The sequence below is a fragment of the Centruroides sculpturatus genome, unplaced genomic scaffold (assembly GCF_000671375.1).
Source record: "Centruroides sculpturatus isolate CEXI.00-Female unplaced genomic scaffold, Cexi_2.0 scaffold6, whole genome shotgun sequence".
NCBI classification, from domain to species: Eukaryota; Metazoa; Arthropoda; class Arachnida; order Scorpiones; family Buthidae; genus Centruroides; species Centruroides sculpturatus.
Window position 1 is genome coordinate 598289 of NW_019384869.1, and position 20482 is coordinate 618770.

Sequence of the window (20482 nt, forward strand, 5' to 3'; positions counted from 1 at the left end):
TATTCTCTAGAGTGAGAGAGAGACCTCGACGATACTAGTTCAATGTTGACCATTGGCAATTCTGATGGCAACACGGACAAATAGATCTATATTGAAAGTAATACCCATTAAACAAACCCTCGATTTCTTCTAAATTCAAAATTAATATTCTGAAAACACGGAGATGGTTAGGTTTATTTTTTATTTTCTTTTTTTTTTAGCAATTTACGAACGGCACTTTTAAGTTTTCTGGTTTTATATCCTAAATAAGTAGTGGGATAGGCATTAAACGAAATGGAACTTTTTGTGTAAGGCGGATAGCGTTTAAGACGGTCGAAATAAACTAGAAACCGAACGACCCGCATTTCTATCGAAAGTTCTCGACTGATTAGAAGATTCTTTGCAGGAAAAATATGAAAGAAAAAAAAAAATAAAATAAATATATAAAAAGGGAAAATACTGCGCGGGTGATTTTCGTCGTCATGACAACGGGGATGGAGGGAAAAAGGAGGACCGTCAGCGGGAGGTAAATGATACAGAAACACGTCGCGGATTGGGAAGTAAATAGATTTCTCTCTGTATAAATTGAATCGCTGATTGGATTGTGTAGGAGAATGTCTTTGTCCTACTTCTATCGCCAAAGTGGAGGACGGAAAAAGGAATTATTGGGATTTTGTCCGCATTGGACGACGCTCCTGTTGCTCTTCGCTCGCCTACACACAAAGTCCCACACTGGTTTGCGGGATTTTCGACGGGGGATTGGAACCGAAACCGTAGCGGGATCTCACCGACACACCTTAATTAAAAGGACCAGCGCACCTGGAGAAGGAATTACGTAAACTATGCGGAAAACTCTTAAGCGCTAAGTGGTTCTGGCACTTTTAATTACGGTCTGGGTTTTTAATGGGAAAAAAAAAAAAAAAAAAAAATTTCTTCCAGTAACTGGCTTTAAGTGCGGATGAACCCGAAGTGACATTCTCTTACTTCATCCATTTCCTGGCAGCGGGAAAGGACCACATTCCCCACTCTTATTTTACGGCGACACTATGGGAAGGACTGATAAACGTAATCGTGCGCGCCACCTTCGTCTAAACGCCCGTCATTCGTCAAAGCGATAGGGGAAGCAATGTGCCGATTTGACGGGAAATTACAAGTCACCCTAGCTGTTTACCTTGGCAAGGACATGATCGATGGCTCGGGACATCTAAAATGCCGTGTCCTGGGATATGCGATACGATCGAGCAAACATTCCCGGCAACGTCCCTTCTTCTGTTTTAGTCAAATATTGACCGGTGGTTCGGGGAGTAGAAAACGCACGACCCCACTTTTTTTTCCCCCTCCTCCGATGTGAACACCGACCGAATAATATTTACGAACGACTGCAATTTCTAAGTGATCACCTTTGAACAAATACGGCTCTGTTCCGCTAGATAATAGAGTTCCCAGAAGCCATCCTTTAACGCCGTTCTACGAAACTTGTCCCGCTCGTTACGAAAAGACGGGGAAGATGAAGAAGAAAAGAATCGTCTCGGCATCGTCCTCCCTTTCTCGGTTTATTAAATTTTAACGTTTCCTCACGATAAACAAGGCCGCTCGGCGGCTCGATGGCCCGTTTGTCTATTCAGTATTATAAAGGATGTCGGGTTCCTAAGAGAGTCGGATCCTGTAAATGGCGTCTACCTACCCGGCCGAGTCGTCTGACAGGAAAGTCCAAACCCTGGAGTGCGAGACAAGTATTACCTGTCGTCGAAGTAAACAGGAGATTTGCATGTTGAACGGTATCCGTCAGTTTGCCTACCTCCGGCTATCCCTCGGGGCATATAGGCAATTTCGCCGTGATTTCTCGTTATGCCGTGGCAAATTGTGTTTGGACCACCTATTGTGCTCGATGCGTCTGTCCACTGATAGAAAATTGTCAGCGAATTGTCGAGAAATTTCCAAAGGGAATTCTTGGATTTTGTCTCTGGATGAATAATCATATATTTTGTCATCTCCCGATACTTTTTTGAAAACTTATTTATTACCGCTCCGTCCGACGACACCTTATTCATTACGCTCTTTGCTCCTCCCCCCTTTAAAGACATTTATTAGTTCGAGGATACAAAAATAACAACATCTCTAAACAATTTTCTTCTTTTTCTCCGGAGTCGCTACACCTCGACGAAGGGAGTCTGTTAATATTTATTTCCGTTTTCATTCGAGTAATTGTTATTTGATAGTGTGGTACTAGTAAACGGGGATGGCAACTCGTGCCATCTGGCGACCCACGAAAGAAACACAGGAGGGAGAAAAAAGTAGTTTCCCGGAGCGGACACCGACCGAAACGGAGTGGCACGAACTAAGTCGAGTACTTTTAGAAAAGAGAAAAGGCCGCAGTTGTCTGAGACTCTTTTATTGTCTGTGAGAGAGATTACATATAAGTTCTTTGAGTGACGACAAAACGAAAAAGCAAAGAGCGAGCTTAAATAAAAAGATAAAAAGTGCGTATCTCTTCGAGTCGGAGTTCTTCGCTTGACACCTCATTAAGGACAAGTTCCCGGGAGTGCCGCTAATTATCAGTGTTAATGAGGGAACTGTAACATTCCCAATTAACTGTCTTAATTTCTTAATTATCGCGCTCGGCCTGGAAATGAGCGTCGGTTCCTACCGTGTCGGACGTGGATGGCGTCCAGGCTGGTGCTGAAACGGAACAACAACAGAAGGGATTAGAAACAACGTTAACGATAGATTGGCTGTTCGCAGTTTGGTCAAAGTAATGACGCACCGCTTGTAATTACGGCAGTAAATGAGTGTTTTTCGGGCGAGGATACGGCCAATGCGGAAAGCGGGGTGGACGGCTCTCTCCTCTCCTTTTCCCACACTCTCGGCATGGCTGGCGGACTTGTCGGTCCAAAGACAAAGCCTCCCTATTGTGCCGTTTCGATGGGGGGAGAGATTCGGGAGGGCCCGTGATGTATGAGGCCGCAACCGGGACCCAACCTATCATTTACCCACGGCCGGGAGTGTCTTATAAACCCGATACGACACGGGTTCCGGTTTGCCCGGAATTCCGAACTGGAAAAAAAATAATGAAAAATGCGTTTTTTTCCCTATTTGCGCGGCCTTAATAGAGTTTAGGCGGGAAGAGGAGGCATGCCGCTCTTTACCCAGTCGATGAGTCTTAATTGCCAATCGCGACCGGCACCAATTCAATTGCACGAGTCATTTGGCAGCAAAGGGTTGGGAATGACATTGGCAAGTCGGAATTAGTGGCCAACTTTAGTAGGATGAGGCGTGGGGTCCCGGTGACGTCACGCCAACTTTAGTCCAATAGAGAAGCGACGGCCAGACTCCGCCTCGCCCGGTTATGCGGGAGCAACAAGACCGTCCCATCCCGTTTTACTGGCCGTGGGGGAGCTGTAGGTGGTCTCGTCGGGCCCCCTATAAACTCGCAACTCTAATCAACGACGCCTGACTTATGATTGTGCGGTCAAGATCTCGTGCCGGGGATTCCTCCCCTGGGTTACATACCGAACCCGCCGTAATCACCGCTAGAAGAGGCGGTGGAGCGGCCCAGACTTGGTAATCAACTAGTCTACGTCATTTATCTGGACCACGAGTTTGGAACCAAATCTAGAAACGGAACGGCGGTTGACTCACTTTCCATTCCATCGAAACCGACGTTAAACTTTAACTCAACTTTAGTGGCCTGGTAGAAATTCGAAAATCGTAAATTATCAGGCGCAGTCGTTTCTCGTTAAGATCACAAAACCTAATCTATTAAACGTCACAGAGACGAAACACTACTGGAGATTTATTTAAAAGAGGCATTTCGAAAATATAATTGAAAGGCATTTCTTCACACCTGAGGGATGAGAGTGTTAGAATCGACATCCATCATCCTTCTTCTTCCAGGAAAGCTTGTTCCTGTACTTCCAGCAGCTTAATTCTTGCTACTTCCTCTTCGATCTGTCGTTTTTCCTCTTCATATTTCGATAGACGATTTTCGATCTGAAAAGAGAATATTAAAAAAAATGTAGAAAAACCCTTCTTTTGGCATCCAGGTACACTCAGGTGGGTTCGAGGGTGCCGCATTCCATTACTGGCGCTTTTTTTTCTTTACTCGACCCATAAATTTCTTTTGACACGTCATTTTCCTTTCGTCCGTCCCCCAAGCATAGTCGAAGCGTAGAAAAGAGAAAATTGCGTCTGACCTCGATCACTGCCTTCTTCTTTCCCTCTTCTACGCCTCCCGGCCGGTCACGTCTACGCCACTCCCCCAACCACGTGTACATTCTCGGTCTCTCTCTCTCTCTGGTCATTTTTAAACTAAGATGAATATCGTGATGCTCGACTTCTGAAACGCAACAGTTTTAATAAACAACAGGTCGAAGGAAAACTAAAAGAAAAAAAAGACAATTTCTTCTGGATGCAATGCGCCAGCGAAGGTTAAAACAGAAAATAAGCAGCAGTTCCGAAGCATTCTTTAGTTCATTAAAAGGACAATTATTTTGACGCGAGGTTAAAACGAGGCGACAAATATCGATCACCAGTAACAACAGATTCTCCCGAATGACAATTCTATTCCGTTTGACAAATTCTCTTTTAAAAATTACAACTCTCCCATTGTGGACTATCCCGCACTACACACAAGCTTAGAGGTGAAGTGCAATATATATATATATATATATATATATATTTTAACAACAACGTTAAAACCCGTGACCCCGACCCTCTGACCTTTCGAGCCGCGGGTGGTTAGGTGACGTAGGCTATTAAACGTCTCGGGATGTCGGAAATCACTGCAAAATAGAGCCCCCTCCCCCGGCATACACTCGGAAGAAAAGAAAAAAAAAGTCCAATCGACGGGAGGATTTTGTCTTTACACCTCCCAGTTTCGAGCGCTATTATCTCCACCACTCCTCCTCTTCCCTTCAAGTCATGACCAGCTGGTCGGGGTAGCCTGTAATGATGTTATTTATATGCAGGAGAGTTCTCTAGGGAGGGAAGATAAAGAGGGGAAGGACGGACCGATGCTGACACCAATCTCCCCTCCACGCACGCACGGTCGACTGCGCCATCCAGATATCTTGGATTACCGTCGTGGTTAGAACTGGGATTTACGGCCGGCGTCTCTTTCCGTTCTGATGTCTGCACTCTTGAAAACCTACGGGAAACTCTATCCAAATTCGGTCCGACTCTAAACGAGTTCTTTCCATTTGGCGCGAAAATTATCTTCTTTTCTACGTTTAGTTGTCGACGACGACTTCCGGCCCGAGCTAAGTAATTCACAAATCTTCATCAAGGTTAAGCCGTAAATCAAATGCCCAAAACCGCGGTCTAATGCGCATACGGCGTTGGTAAGGAAGAGTCGAAACGAAGTTGGGTCCCCGAGGAATTGACTGGCAATCCCGGGGATTATGAGTGGACCCAGTCACTTCTTGCTTATGACACTTCCCTGGGTAATAAAATGCGCAGCACCTCCGCATTGCTTACAACCCGTAAATATGTAGATGTAATGACATGCTGTCATCCCAGGAGTCATAAAGTTCAATTTATCTTGGCAGTCTTAAGCCCGTCGGAGTTGTTTTTTTTTCTTTCTTTCTTTTGCTTTTGTTTTTAGTCTGGCTCTGGCGCAATTGCGGAATGACGCCGGCTTTCCCTACGTTAAATGGCAATGGCGTATGTCAAACAGTCATCTCTCTTAATACTTTGTCTAACGAATGAGTTCGATTATAAATTGCTCCCACCTGCCTGCTTCTTGACCGATGTTGGTAATTAAATAGCCCGTTTCCTCTACTAATCATTAAAATATCGAAGGATTTCTCTACTTTTAATTCCAAAAAACAAACTTTTTGGCTGCAACTTATACACTTCTTCCGAATTTACAAACCTTTTTTTAATTTCTTGTAACGACAGTACGAAATAATTTCTATCTTCTATAACCTATTTTTAATTATCTCAATGTCTTTAAACATTAATTATTTCGAAATTTTATCATTAAAAATATGTGGAATTATTATTTAATTTGTTATACAAGATATTGGCAAACATTTTTCTAAAGAATTTATACAAAAATTGCAGATGATGTTTCTAACCTAACTAATGTATGTCCCATACCTAACAATCAATGAAAGATGATTATCACTATAGAAACATTTGTGAGAAAGAATAAAATAAAGAGTGATTCATTTGATTGTCTAGAAATCGATAAAATTACGACAGTGAGATCAGAAATTTCCAGGAGCTAGGAATTTTAAGGATTAACACAACTGACAATTGCATATTTCATTCTGAATGCAGATCTTCATTATCTTTCTTTAACTTTTAACAACAGCTGTAAATGGTATAAAACTCTCTAAAATAAATACTACTCTAAGTTGAAAATATAAATAATTATAATTAGTAAACATTTATAAGATAGATCCAAATAAGATTAAAGAAACTTCCTTAGTTTTTTACCTACCATTTTTTAAAACCATAAAAATCCTTTTCAACAAGATCATGTTCCAGAAATTTATTTATACATTTTATACTTAAATTAATATTTACTATTAATCATTTAATTTTNCTAGTTGAGTTAAAAATAAAAAAAAAAATAAAAAAACGAGAGAGAGATACTTATTGAATTATATACTAACGTAACTTTGAGATTTGTTCTTTCTCTTCTTAAATGACACGTTTCTTCTATTTTAATTATTACTACTCAGAAAATAGTAGAGATAAATCAACGTTATATGAAAACTTATTCTGTAAGAGATTTAAAAACAATTTTCTTCAGAATTTCGAAAAATCCTTCAAACAAATTTCAATTTTCATACTTCTTCGCCTATTTTATTTTATTTTTTTTTAAGTTAGAAGTTTTTAATAGATTTTTTTTTTTTCATTTTACTTTTATAATGGCAAAATTTAATAAGAATGAAAGTATCAATCAAATATTTAAACAAAAGAAAGTAATAATAATTGTTTAGAAATTTCTAATTTTAAACTAATTAACATTTCAAAATTGTTATTTTTAAGGGTATTTTATCTTTACAAAAAAGTATTTAAAGGCCCGTGAAAAACTCCGAATTTTATTTTCAAGTAAATCCCATTTAATAAAATTTATTAATACGTTAAATATTTACTATTTTATTCATTAAATGAGTACAAACTGAGTCTGTTATAAAAACAAACAAAAGAGAAAAATCATATATAAAAGGATAATTAAACGAGCGATAACTTTAGTTGTTGATAGTTAAACAGTGTAGAAAAGGTAAACGTGGAGTTTATTCAAAACCGAATAATGTATAATTAACGATTTTCACAATTAAGTATTAGGCGTACACACACGTCAGAGGTACAAGACCGCAACAGGTTTTGGGAGGACAAGTAAATTGATGGTCTGCTCCACTGCACACACTCTTTGACCAGCCGCCACTTCAAACACAATGCCAATTCCACGCCACTCCTTCATTACGCGGATTTTTCGCCCTCGTTCTCTCTCCCTTTTTTTTTTTTCCTTTCTTTTTTTTTTTTTTTTAACCCCTTAAACTACGATTTATCCGAGAGAAGCTGACGATTCTCCCGTTCGGGTGACAATTTTTGACAAGGTAGGAACGTTTACTCTTCGTTAATTTCCCCACGCGCTTCTATCAATTCCCTGTGGTAAGCGATCGCGTTTGCAAATGAGAAAAATTCGAGTTGATCACACATACTTTTCGATTTGGATGGGAAAATTGAAGATGAGACTACGGCTACAAAAATAAGAAAGATGGTAAAGTATTCGCTTTTCTTATCGAAGATGGAGATGTTGGCAGCAGATGTCGGTCATAAGTGATATAGGTCTAGACACACACACACACACAAAACTGTACAGAATGGGACTAGCTACTCGCCTAATGCCGCTTTCTAGGAATTCTCGATGACGTGCCTAAATTAAGCCACTATTCTTGGTCTTCTCGAGTACAGAGAAGTTACAGTGTGTCTACATTTTTTTTTTTTTTCTTACTGTCTCCTATAACAAAAACATTATCTTTAAGCTTTATATATATATTTTTAATTAAGGCATTTAAGATTTAGTTCATTTGAACAAAAAAAATAATAAAAANTATAGCCTCTTGTTATAGTGCTCATTTAGATATATTGCATTTTTTATTTTTTGTCTTCCAAATATAAAAGCACTTTAGCCAATAATTACAAAAATAAATTGATTGATATAATTTCTACCAGCAAAGAAACATTATGTTATTTCAATCATTGACTTGAAACTACCATTATATGAAATATAACCCACAAAAAATTAAGTTGGCATGGAGATCAAAAACAGACAAAACAGGTGGCTAGATACATTAGTTATATTGTGCCATCTGATGTAATACTTATTCAATTTGTCTCTTGACATATGTGATATAACAAAGGGTGGTAATATAAAATAATTTTCATAAATTTCAATAATAAACTATAAGATTCCATTAATTTAATATTATTTTGATTTAATATTACTATTCATGTATCAATATTCTATTACAATACATTTCACAGTCTATGAAAAAGTTTATTAAATAAAAAGAATTAAAATAATTGATGTTAAATAAATGCTGAGCAATATTTTATAATAGTTAATTATTATAGATTTTAATAAATGGAATCATTTATATAGCATGATGTAATAGCTTAGCCATTTAATAATTACTAATGCTGGATCAATGATTTAATTATTTACATTTAATACAATTTTACATAAACGTCATATTTTTGTTTAAAAACTATGGATTAGATATAATTATAAATATTTGTACAGGATGAGATATACTCATTGGCATTTAAAGACTGTGCAATACATAAACCAGGAATTTGTAACTCATGGTTCCTGATATTTTTATATATTTCTTAGAGAATGATCCATTTTGGAATAATAGTTCCTGATAGCCATTTCCCAAAAAGTTTCAAATACCTTGATTGACACTAGAGATGGACCAAGTAGGTATTTTTGGCTGAATACCAAATACTGAATAATTACTATTGTTACTATTGCTGATACTGAATATTTTTACCTTTAGGGAAGTAGGTAAAATGTGGTGGCTATGGAACTGGGCTGTGTTGTCTTATATTAAGATGTTCAGATATCAGTCACTATTCAGGGTACCATCAATGAATATGGGCCTAAGAAGCTTCTGAATCCAAACTCCATGCCAGATGCTTAGGATAAAATGCACTTGGATGTTACATAAGTCACATGCATTGTGGAGAATGTTCTGCCCAGTGGTGCACATTGTGATGGTTATACATTTCATTCTGGTAAAACAGTGCCATGTCAGTCCATAAAATGTGCCGAAGTTGTGATTTGTCATGCTGAAAATTTAACATATTGTTGCACCACTCAAATGTGTACATTCTCTGCATATTGTGTTGATTGCAGATAGCAGTGGAATGGTGTATGCCATGGTGATGTAATAGCCAGTGTATTTCAGTCTACCACAGTATAAACCTAACCTATGTTGGAAAGATCTAATTTATCCCTAAATAGATTAAGTGGATACCCTGTATTTAGTTAGTTACATTATTTTCCATTTTCTTTCAGTCATTTTGAGTATTTTAGGAGTTGAATTATGTTAAATCTACCTGCCATCTCAATACTTCCCAACTAGAGCTTCCAAAATTTCATGATAAGATTTGAATAATGAATGGAATTTCATCTCACTAATTAAATATTTTAGTCATATTTAAATCTTGAATAATTTTCTATTTCTTTGTAAATTGAAGTTGTGAAGATACAAGTTAAGCAAAACCTTTTTCCTTCTAAGTATATGCAATATACAAATCAGTAATGTTCTTTTGAACATTGTCTAACTAATACAACAAGCTTTCCTTCCATGACAGGGAATGGACATTGGTGGATTGCAATGACCCAGGCTAAAAGTATTGGACTATTTTATTGGCCCTAGATTTCATGAGCACATATGACACATCAAGTGTTAATAAAGAAATTGGAATGGGAGGGTTACAGTCCATGTACACTGGCTTGGTTGACAGCTTAGTTCTCTCTATATATAGTGCTGATTTGTTGCATCAACTGGGTCCTAGCATCATTTCAAGCATCTTCATTTGAAAGGTAGTCAGGCATTAGAAGTTCTAAATAGCTCACTTTGCTGAGTTGAGGTACCTGTTCAACACATCATCTCTGCATTACATGAGCTGAGGGAACATTTGTTTACAGATGTGGCTCTCACACTCCTCATATCTATCTCCAATCTATTGGACTGTTTTGTGGCACAATTTGGACTGCCTCAAATATCATCCATTCTGATTGTCCTAGTAGTGGCAGTGGTACAGTACATATTTCATGAGGTATGTTAGATTGTGCTTTGGAGAACAGACTCCCTTGGCTCAAGACTTTTAGTTGGGCTACAGTAATTTTCATAAATACTATCATCAAGCTGCTCTTGATATCACAGTTTTGGTTAGGGTGGATGAGGAGAGGAGGATTTCTACTCTCTCATTTGCCTTCTCATCTCTTGCCTTCCAGTTGTTTGCCTGATTATACAGGCTCAGGTTAAGGTAATGTGATTAGGATAATGACTCTTCCATTCTAGGTAATTCATGTCTCAATAGAGGATATAGCAATTTTTAGCAATGGCCTTTTATCAGGCTTGGATTAAGAGATGGTTATTATGGGTGAATGTAACAATGAATTCCAATACACCTGAACTAGCTACTACTAGAGTTGTGATCCCACGCTGGGGTACTGGTAGACCATACTAGTATATGAGGGGAGTTTTAATTTTACAGCAGAGGTGATGACATAAAATTTTAGATGTATCATATACAAAAAACTGGTGAAAAGCATTTTACAGCATATTACAAAGATTAAAAATTATTATAAAAGAATAAAGATTATAGCATTTGCTATTATTTTCCAGAAAATATTGTTTCTAAATCATAATGTCCAGATCAGAGCTGGCTGAGAAATAGCGAGGCCTGGTGCAAGGTACTGGACCTTTTAATAAAAAAAAATAGCAGTTTCAAACAACAAAATAATATTTTAATGGTAAAAATACCACCATTAAATAGATTAGCAAAAGTTAGTTAACTTGGCAAATAATGAAATGATCAATTTTTTTAATTTCACAAGAGTTGAATCATGCAGGATCATGGGGCCTTGTGTGGTCACACTGTTTGCCCCACCCACCAGCCAGCCCTAGTCCAGATATTAGTGAGAAGATCTAAATAAATACAAAAAAAAAAAAAAAAACGTTATAGACTTAACTAAAAATTGTTTTGAAACTACATAATGCATGTCATAATACATGAACTATAACTGTTGGTCACAATATATGCATATAGAACTATACAGATATGTAAAAACTAAATTTCAATATAAAAACTAATGTGTTATTTTATAACTACAGGGAACCCCTGAATAACATGGTTTGGCTCTAACACTATTAAAGTCAATATACATATATATATTTTATAGGTAATTCAAAGTCTTTTTCAACTTTTTTCATAGGAACTTTTTACTATGAACAAAGTTGAAGAAGACTTTGAATTACCTAGACAAGTGCCATCGTTGAAAAGCCTGTACATAAATCCTCATATTCTAAGCAAATTTTCTAAATTTTGTTCCATCTAATACTAAATTTCAAAAATATTTGACTGTACCAGACAAGGTGCTAAGCATCAGCTCATAACTTCAAAACAATCAGATAATTATATTTTAAGAAAAAATTTTAGATTAACATCTTTATATTATTTTGCTTAGAGTTAAAATATGTGATAAAAAAAATTGGCATTTCTATTTAAAAAGATGAAGTTGATATTGGCTTTACCAATAATAGTATAGCCTGTGGGAAAACTGATAGCACCACCTTGTGGTCTCCTTGATATAGTACAAATTTTGTCTGGAACATTTTTTTGTAGAATGCAAATTTCTCATATTTGTATGTATTATTTAAAATAGGACACTGTGTATATATATGTTTATATATAGTGCAACACAACATGTACTGTACAGTAGCATATAACAGCATAAAAATCACATTGTTGTTTATGATTTAACATTATGACATGCTGAGTAATGCTTTTAAGATACTGTTTAATGTTAAAGATGGTGATTACAACATATGTATTCAAAATGGCCATCTTTTTCCTAGATATATACTCATACTCTTTTCATAAGATTAGCAGCTACTTTATGTAGAGTTTACACTGGCACATTCTGAATTGTGTAACAATGCTAACTTTAAGTTTATCAACTGTATGGGGGTTACAGTGGTATACCACTCCTTTAAGATAACCCTATAGGAAAAAATTTAGTGGTGTAAGATCAGATGATCTTGGGGGCCACAAATTGGTTAAAATGAATAGATCACTGAAAAATTTGGAAGAAGTGCCATGGTGTTACCAAATGTATGACAAATGGCTCCATCCTGTAGCAGCCAACAGAAATGTGTACTGCTCAACAATAAATATACACTGGATCTGAGGAAAAAACTTATCACTTGTGATAACAATTATCTACTACAGCCCAGTCACACTGTACTTCTTAAAGTCAGCATGCAACATGAGTCACAAACCACAAGTGCTGCCGCCTGTTGAGAAAAATATCTGGTATCTATGTTGTATTTGACAATATAGCTATTTGAAGATATGGTTGTGTGACTTTTTGATCACACTGTATATAGATTTTCAAATTCATTAAGACTTTAATCTAAGTTAATTTTGAATTTAAATTATCATAAATTTTTAAAAATTGATATTTTATAAGTTAATCAAAATAATATACTGATAATATTGATATAGAAAACTGTCAAAATCAGAATTTTATTTTTAAAGTTTTTTTCAACTATAATAAGTGAATTAACAATTTACTTTTTTCAAAGATTTCTAAGATAAGCAATTGGATAATTGAAATGTTGGAATTAAATGTAAAATAAAAATTGTTTAACTTATAAATACTATTGTTCATATAATCAAATATCATTGTATTATATAAGTAAATTATAAATATCATTTAATTAACATTAAAAATTTCATTATTAATTTTCTTTCTTTAAATTTTTCTGATCACATTGACTTACTTGGTCAACTTAGAAATAAATAAATAAATACTGTATATCTATTCATGAAAAAATAAATCTAATTATACCAATTTATATCAAACAAAATTAAATGAAATTAATGTTAATAAATTAAGATGTAATCAATTCTATGTTCTTTCTAATCAAAATTATTTTTATTTTTTTAATATTTGATTAAATTAAAATTATTGATGTTTTTAACAAAATTTTAAACATATTTTTTGAACTAAGACTCTCATTAATTAAACAGTCTGTTATTTTAAAAATATTATTTTTGTATTTTTCTAACATTTTAAACACTACCTACATTTCTTTTAATATTTGCAGGAAATTTAGTTATTTATTTATTTTTCCAAATAAAACATTTTTGTTTATAGGTTGAATTCATTCATTTTAGACTGATTACATAAATATGTAATAAAGTATAATAAAAAACTCAACAGTGTAAAATAAAAACACTACAATTTATATTATAACAATGATTTCTTAATAATTTCAAATATTTTCTTATAATAAATGAAGATACTATGGTTGAAATTAACATTAATTTTTTAATTACAGATTGGACTTCTTATTAAAGTCCAATCTGTAATTGAAAAATCAATTACAGATTGTTATTAAAAGTAATAACAGAAAAATTTAAATGTAATATTTAAACAGTATAAATATGATTCAGAAACAGTAATGCTCTCTCATACCTGAGTTTCTAACTCTTTTTGAAACTGACTTATATTGACAATTTGTTTTTCTTCTTTTACTTTATTTCTAACATTTATTAATTCCTTCATCAAGAGATCTGTTTTCTGTAATTTCTCTTTTTGCCTTGTTATATTCTTTTTGATTGCCTCTTGAATTTTACACATCAATTCTTTTAAAATCTATATTAAAAGAACAAAAAATTACACAAATATAATAACTTAATTATCATAACAAAAATTTTGCTAAATTACTTTATTCATTATACTCTCCCTAGCTTCTCTGTCTTTATTCCACTCATCTTCTCTGCTTTTCCATATTCTTTCTGCTTCTTCACTATAATGTTTAAGACTTAATGTATATTTAAAGAAATATTGATATTAAAAAATTTTTAACAATGTTTTAAGTGCACTGAACTAAAATATTAATTATCAGTTTTTATTTGATAAGTAATAAGTACAGTACAAGTTGAAATTTATTTATTTCTATAGTAAAAAGAAAAATTTATAAAATTCATTTAAAAAGTTAAATAAAATTTTAATAAATAGTTGAATTATTTTATTTCACTTAAAAATTGAAAAAAAACCATACTGACTATATTTGAAAATGCTTTTTATTCACAAAACACATTTAGATCTATAATATTATGTTTTCTTTAGTCATAAAAAGTAATAATATTTTAAAATATTTTTAATTCATACAATTTAAACCATGATATTTATTTTAATAATTTGCAGAAATTTTCAATGACGACAAAAATGAATAAAAAACAAGTATTAAATTTATTTATTTGTTTGTTTTCATTAAAGAACAATTAGATAAATTTTAAATTTGTGTCAAAATACTGTATGTCTTATTATATTATTATTATTATTAATCTAAGTTCTAGTTAAGGCTGCATGGATTGCTGCTTAGATGCTGTCAATTTCATTGCTACTTACAACAAACAGTACACTTTTCCCCTGCCTCAAACAGATTTTATCAAAGTCACTTCTGATAAAATGCTTATCAGATACCAGATGGGAGGCACATACAAATGCAATTTCAGCTATAGAAGCAAATTAAGACTCACTGTTTAGAAAAAGCTTTAGAAAAGATACATAGTGCTTTAGAAAAGATACATAGTGATCGTTAAAAAAAGTGAAACAAGAAGAGAAGCTGGAATAATTCAAGAAAAATTGGAAAAATTTGAGTTTGTGTTCATGTTAGAGCTCTGGAATTATATTTTAAGCCAGTTTCAAAAAAAAGTAAGTTGTTCCAAGAAAAGCATATAAAACCTGACACTTGTGCAAATTTATGTATATCATTGATTACACATGAAACTGAGAAACTCATTTGATGCTTTAGAACTAAAAGCAAAAAAATAGGCTTCTGGATATTATTTTCAAATGCATAGAAAAAGGACTAAGGGCAGTGGCGTAGCGTAGTGTGGGCGGCAAAATTTCACAATAAATAATAATAATATCTTGTAAAAATTTGAACCATTTTATTTCATAATTTCGTCGGACCTACGATTCGGACCAATTAAAATGAGCATGGAATAGTGTTACCACCTGGACAGTCTGGGAATCGATTCACTGTCCAGGTAAATTGTTAATTTTTCCCAACAATATCGTACGCAACCTTCTTTTTTTTTTTTTTTTTTTTTTGTACAATTCTAAATTGTGANCTGTCCAGGTAAATTGTTAATTTTTCCCAACAATATCGTACGCAACCTTCTTTTTTTTTTTTTTTTTTGTTTGTACAATTCATATTCATACACATCTCCAATATCCAATAGGTCTATGTCATCTAGGTTGCTTATGTTACTCCTATCTAAGTCTCCCTAGTCCCTAACTGCTGTACCTGATTTCGAACCGGCATGCACTGCGCATTATTCTTCGCATTGCAAAATGACATTACACATGCGTCAGGAACTTCTGTTTGAACAAACCTCACCTGCCCTCTGGGTCAGCAATTTTAAAACGGTGGCAACATTAGCACGAAATTTTTCATTACTTATTCTGTGACTAAACTGAATTTTAGTCTTTTAAATTGAGATACCTAAATAAGGGGACGGTGAAATTTTCCTTTGCCCCGGGCGGCTGACACCCATGCTACACCACTGACTAAGGGACGACATAAGGAGATTAATGATGGAAATCATCAGAAGTTAATGATTTGCTACCACCATGAGAAAAATTTTATACTCAAAGTTTTCTTCCAATTTTAGATTTTTAATATCCTCTGTAACTTATATTGGCTGTGTTTACAAAAGCATTGCCAAAAAATTATCATTCTTGTTGGAATATTGGAAGTAGCAATTTTACTATTTCGACATATTGTTTTGTTCTATTTTTTTTTGTCATTTCATAATTCAAATCAGATACTTAATTAGGAATGTCTTTTGGTGCTCCCTTAACAATGGCAACTGCATGTGGTGCATACCCTGCATGCCTGTTTGTGGAGGTCCAGAATACCATACTGAAATTTTTTTTACTTAATACTAAGAGGTGGTCCTAGAATTTGCAAGGTTCTAGGCAAAATTTATTTTTGAGGTCCATTAAAAGAATTATTGAGGTAGAAATAGATTTATTAAGCTTTACAATAATATGAGCATTTTTAATATAAAACAAACAGTAGTTGAACACAAAATAAAATAATGAAAATGTGTAGTACAATAGTTTTATAATCAATTGGAAAATTCAATATAAAACTATTCAATAGGTACACAGAAATTAAGAAATCAGATATTAATTTCTTTATTACTATTTAATTAGTCAAAAGATATGTAATCTAAATTATTTTAGATAAATTTTATATGATTTTTAATTATAAGTAGTTATTATTATTATTATTAATCTAAGTTCTAGTTAAGGCTGCATGGATTGCTGCTTAGATGCTGTCAATTTCATTGCTACTTACAACAAACAGTACACTTTTCCCCTGCCTCAAACAGATTTTATCAAAGTCACTTCTGATAAAATGCTTATCAGATACCAGATGGGAGGCACATACAAATGCAATTTCAGCTATAGAAGCAAATTAAGACTCACTGTTTAGAAAAAGCTTTAGAAAAGATACATAGTGCTTTAGAAAAGATACATAGTGATCGTTAAAAAAAGTGAAACAAGAAGAGAAGCTGGAATAATTCAAGAAAAATTGGAAAAATTTGAGTTTGTGTTCATGTTAGAGCTCTGGAATTATATTTTAAGCCAGTTTCAAAAAAAAGTAAGTTGTTCCAAGAAAAGCATATAAAACCTGACACTTGTGCAAATTTATGTATATCATTGATTACACATGAAACTGAGAAACTCATTTGATGCTTTAGAACTAAAAGCAAAAAAATAGGCTTCTGGATATTATTTTCAAATGCATAGAAAAAGGACTAAGGGCAGTGGCGTAGCGTAGTGTGGGCGGCAAAATTTCACAATAAATAATAATAATATCTTGTAAAAATTTGAACCATTTTATTTCATAATTTCGTCGGACCTACGATTCGGACCAATTAAAATGAGCATGGAATAGTGTTACCACCTGGACAGTCTGGGAATCGATTCACTGTCCAGGTAAATTGTTAATTTTTCCCAACAATATCGTACGCAACCTTCTTTTTTTTTTTTTTTTTTTTTTGTACAATTCATATTCATACNTAATAACAATATAAATATAGGATTATTATTAATTTATATTTAAAGCGTTATATTGTATTTGCTTTGAAATCTATATTAATGCAATATGGAATTATTAATTTAAATAATAAAGAAGAGTTATTATTTTATAAATTATAAACCTGAAATATAAATAAGAATTAAATTTTGAAAAACATAGATCACTAAAGGTGAAATTCATTCAAAATATGTGTAAAAATATATATAACCATTGCGTAAAATATAAAATTCTAAATAAACACATGGAAAAAAATATATAAATTTATAAACAGTATATTTTAATCAATTATTTACTCATATAAAAGATGAAGCTCTCTTTGATGTTCCTTCTCAACTCTCTTTTGTTCTTCAAGAATATTTTTTAATTTTTTTATATTAGAAAATAACTCTTCGTTTTCAGCCTCTTCAATTTGCAGTTCTTGTTTGAAAAGAAAATCTAACATTTGTTGATGAAATTTCTAAAAATTATTATTGTAATTAATTTATTACTTCATTCAATAAATTAAATTTAATCAATGTTAGAAATAAATATTTAATTATACAGGATGAATCAAAAACCCTTTGTACCCTTTTCATTCCTACAGTATTGATGATATATTAATTTTGTTAATATAGTTACATAAGAAGTCATGCATGGAAAATTGGATGGAACCTTTTTGCTGACCTCGAAAATGATTTTCAAGGTCACAAAACAAAATCATTTTTACTCCTTATGAATTTAAAGTTCATTTTTTAAAAAGAATTAATATCTTGAACATCTGTTTACACAATGCTGATTAGGGATCTGAAAAATGATTTTAGACTAATTAAATGATGCTCTTTAACTTTGTTATTGAAATGTTATCTCTGCTTGTTAGAGAGTTACAACATAAGTTACCTTGAAAATTATTTTCAAGGTTAATAATCCCTCTGATTCTCCATGCATAACTTCCTATGTAACTACATCAACAAAATTAATATATCTTCAGTACCTTTGGAATAAAAAGAGTACAAGAAAATCTTGACTCACTCTATATATATTTAATATTCACTGTTTTTAGTAAATGTATAAGAAAGTAGAATTGACCAAATGCTAACAAATAGAAACAAAAATAATATTAAATAATTAATATTAGTAATCAAACATTAAAATAACAAAATAAAACAACTTTTAAAAAATATTTATATTTTTTCATATAAAATTTAAAAATAAAGTTTCAAATAGCAATAACATACATATTAAAAATATAAAATAATGAAAAAAATTTATGAAATATGCATTAAAAAATATAAGTATGCAGACAGGTGATTATAATTAAAGTACCTCTATTGAACACTGTTTAGAAAAATATTTAGCAGTCCAAATGTCATCAAATCTGGTATGGTGACATTTCAGGATATATAAAAGATATCTACTTAAAAAACTCATTATTATGGCAATTTTGGCACTGCAAGTAATGAAAAAGAAGTTTTCTTTAATAAGTTTTCATAAGTATTCATGTTGCAACAAGTTCTGGTATAAAAGTGGTCACAACTGTTAAATGTTATTCTTATCAACTATAATGTCTATTATCTTGCCAAAATATATATATCTTGTGAAACTGTTTTATGAAAATAACAGCATTGCTGTGGCTGTACTTTGAAAATTTTACTGTCTTAAGAATTTACATTGAAAACCATTGACCATCATAAGTTCTAAAGAGAATGCTCACTTGATTCAAAAAAACTAATGCCTGGGAGTTAGACTCAATCAAAACAATCTTATCAGTTTACAAGTCATTGATACAAGTCAAAATATTATCACAGCTATTGAATAGTCAATAAATAATGTTGCAGGTTCCAGTAGTGCATGAGCAATTGTGCAGTGTCATGGCAGTTAGGTGTAACCTAAGGCACAGTGTAGAAGGTACTGAGAAAGTTAATGCACTGTTAGCTGTATAAAATCAATCATAACTAGCAGTTTCTTGCTGCTGAGAAACCCTGACCAACACATCCACTTCCATGCCAAAGTGGAAGTAGATGTGTTGTGGCAATGGAAGATCCTGTGGCGTGACTAGGCATATTTTCACTTCAGTAAAATGGTGAACATCAACATTTGGTGTTCACCGTTTTACATTGGTACATTTGGAACATGGAAAACCCTTATGCTTGCCTACATTTGCCTAAAGTTAGTATGGTGTGGATTCACAGCCAATTTATCATTGGAGCATTCTGCTTTAAAGAAGCTAGTCCCAATGAGTCTCTGACATGTTCTATGAAATCTCAGATATACTAAGAGATGCTCAACACTTTTTCAAACCCCAATTGCAATAGTGACAATATCTTGAATCAAACATTTTTAAGCAAGATGAAGTATTTCCATACATTGAACACTGCATACAGTAATTTCTGTAATAATACTTAACCAATAACAAATTCATTAGTCATATATTTCCTCCCAACTAGTCAACTCATTCTCTGCCTCTTAATCTGTATGAATTTTGGTTTTGAGGACATTTAAAAAGTGTGGTTTATTGAGGATATGTTGCAAATGTGGCAGCCTTAAAAAACATCATCACACTACATGTGAGAAGTATTACAGAGGATCAATTGTAGTTGGCCATTGAACACACTGTTCATCATTATCTTCAACAGTATCTCTTACATCGCTAAGGTCTCTGATAGCATGAGTGTCTTGTACAAATGAAATGCTTGTTGCTTGCCCTACCAAAAGTGCCATTAGTAATGAGTTTTGATACAAATTTTTTGGTTTTATGGAAATGTCTTCTGTATGTCCTGAAATGCCATCATATTATACAATGTGTAATTGCCCAGATGCCTCTTCCGTTACGTGAGTATCTGGAAAATCGCCGTTCTTATTCGTTAAACGAGCTAGTACGCACTGCAAAAGAGTACAAATTCAGAAGAAATGACCAAGGTTCTTCTGACAGTGCAAAGCAGATTAAGGACTGTCGAAAAGTAAGTAAGCAGATAGAGCCGAAAAATTTTGCACCGGCAAAGTCACCCATGACCTGTTATTCATGTGGTGAGGTGGGACATTTTTCGAGGAATTGTCCCAAGGGGAAAAGACAAACTGATCAAACGAATGTCAAGACTCCCAATAGTCCCGAACGAAAAGTAACATGGCAAAGGAAGGGT

General features: G+C 33.4%; 1 protein-coding gene across 1 annotated transcript in view; it reads right to left on the minus strand.

Annotated features, from left to right (window-relative positions):
• Positions 1–2283: 2283 nt before the first annotated feature.
• Positions 2284–20482, minus strand: part of LOC111630853 (trichoplein keratin filament-binding protein-like) — a 23005-nt gene continuing 4806 nt past the window's right edge. Inside the window, exons 3-7 of the mRNA XM_023375017.1 lie at positions 17660–17823; positions 13970–14051; positions 13718–13897; positions 3824–3969; positions 2284–2658 (exon numbers count right to left, since the gene is read on the minus strand). Of these exons, the coding sequence (XP_023230785.1) occupies positions 3856–3969; positions 13718–13897; positions 13970–14051; positions 17660–17823 (540 nt within the window). The 3' untranslated portion in view covers positions 2284–2658; positions 3824–3855. The remainder of the gene's footprint in view (positions 2659–3823; positions 3970–13717; positions 13898–13969; positions 14052–17659; positions 17824–20482) is intronic.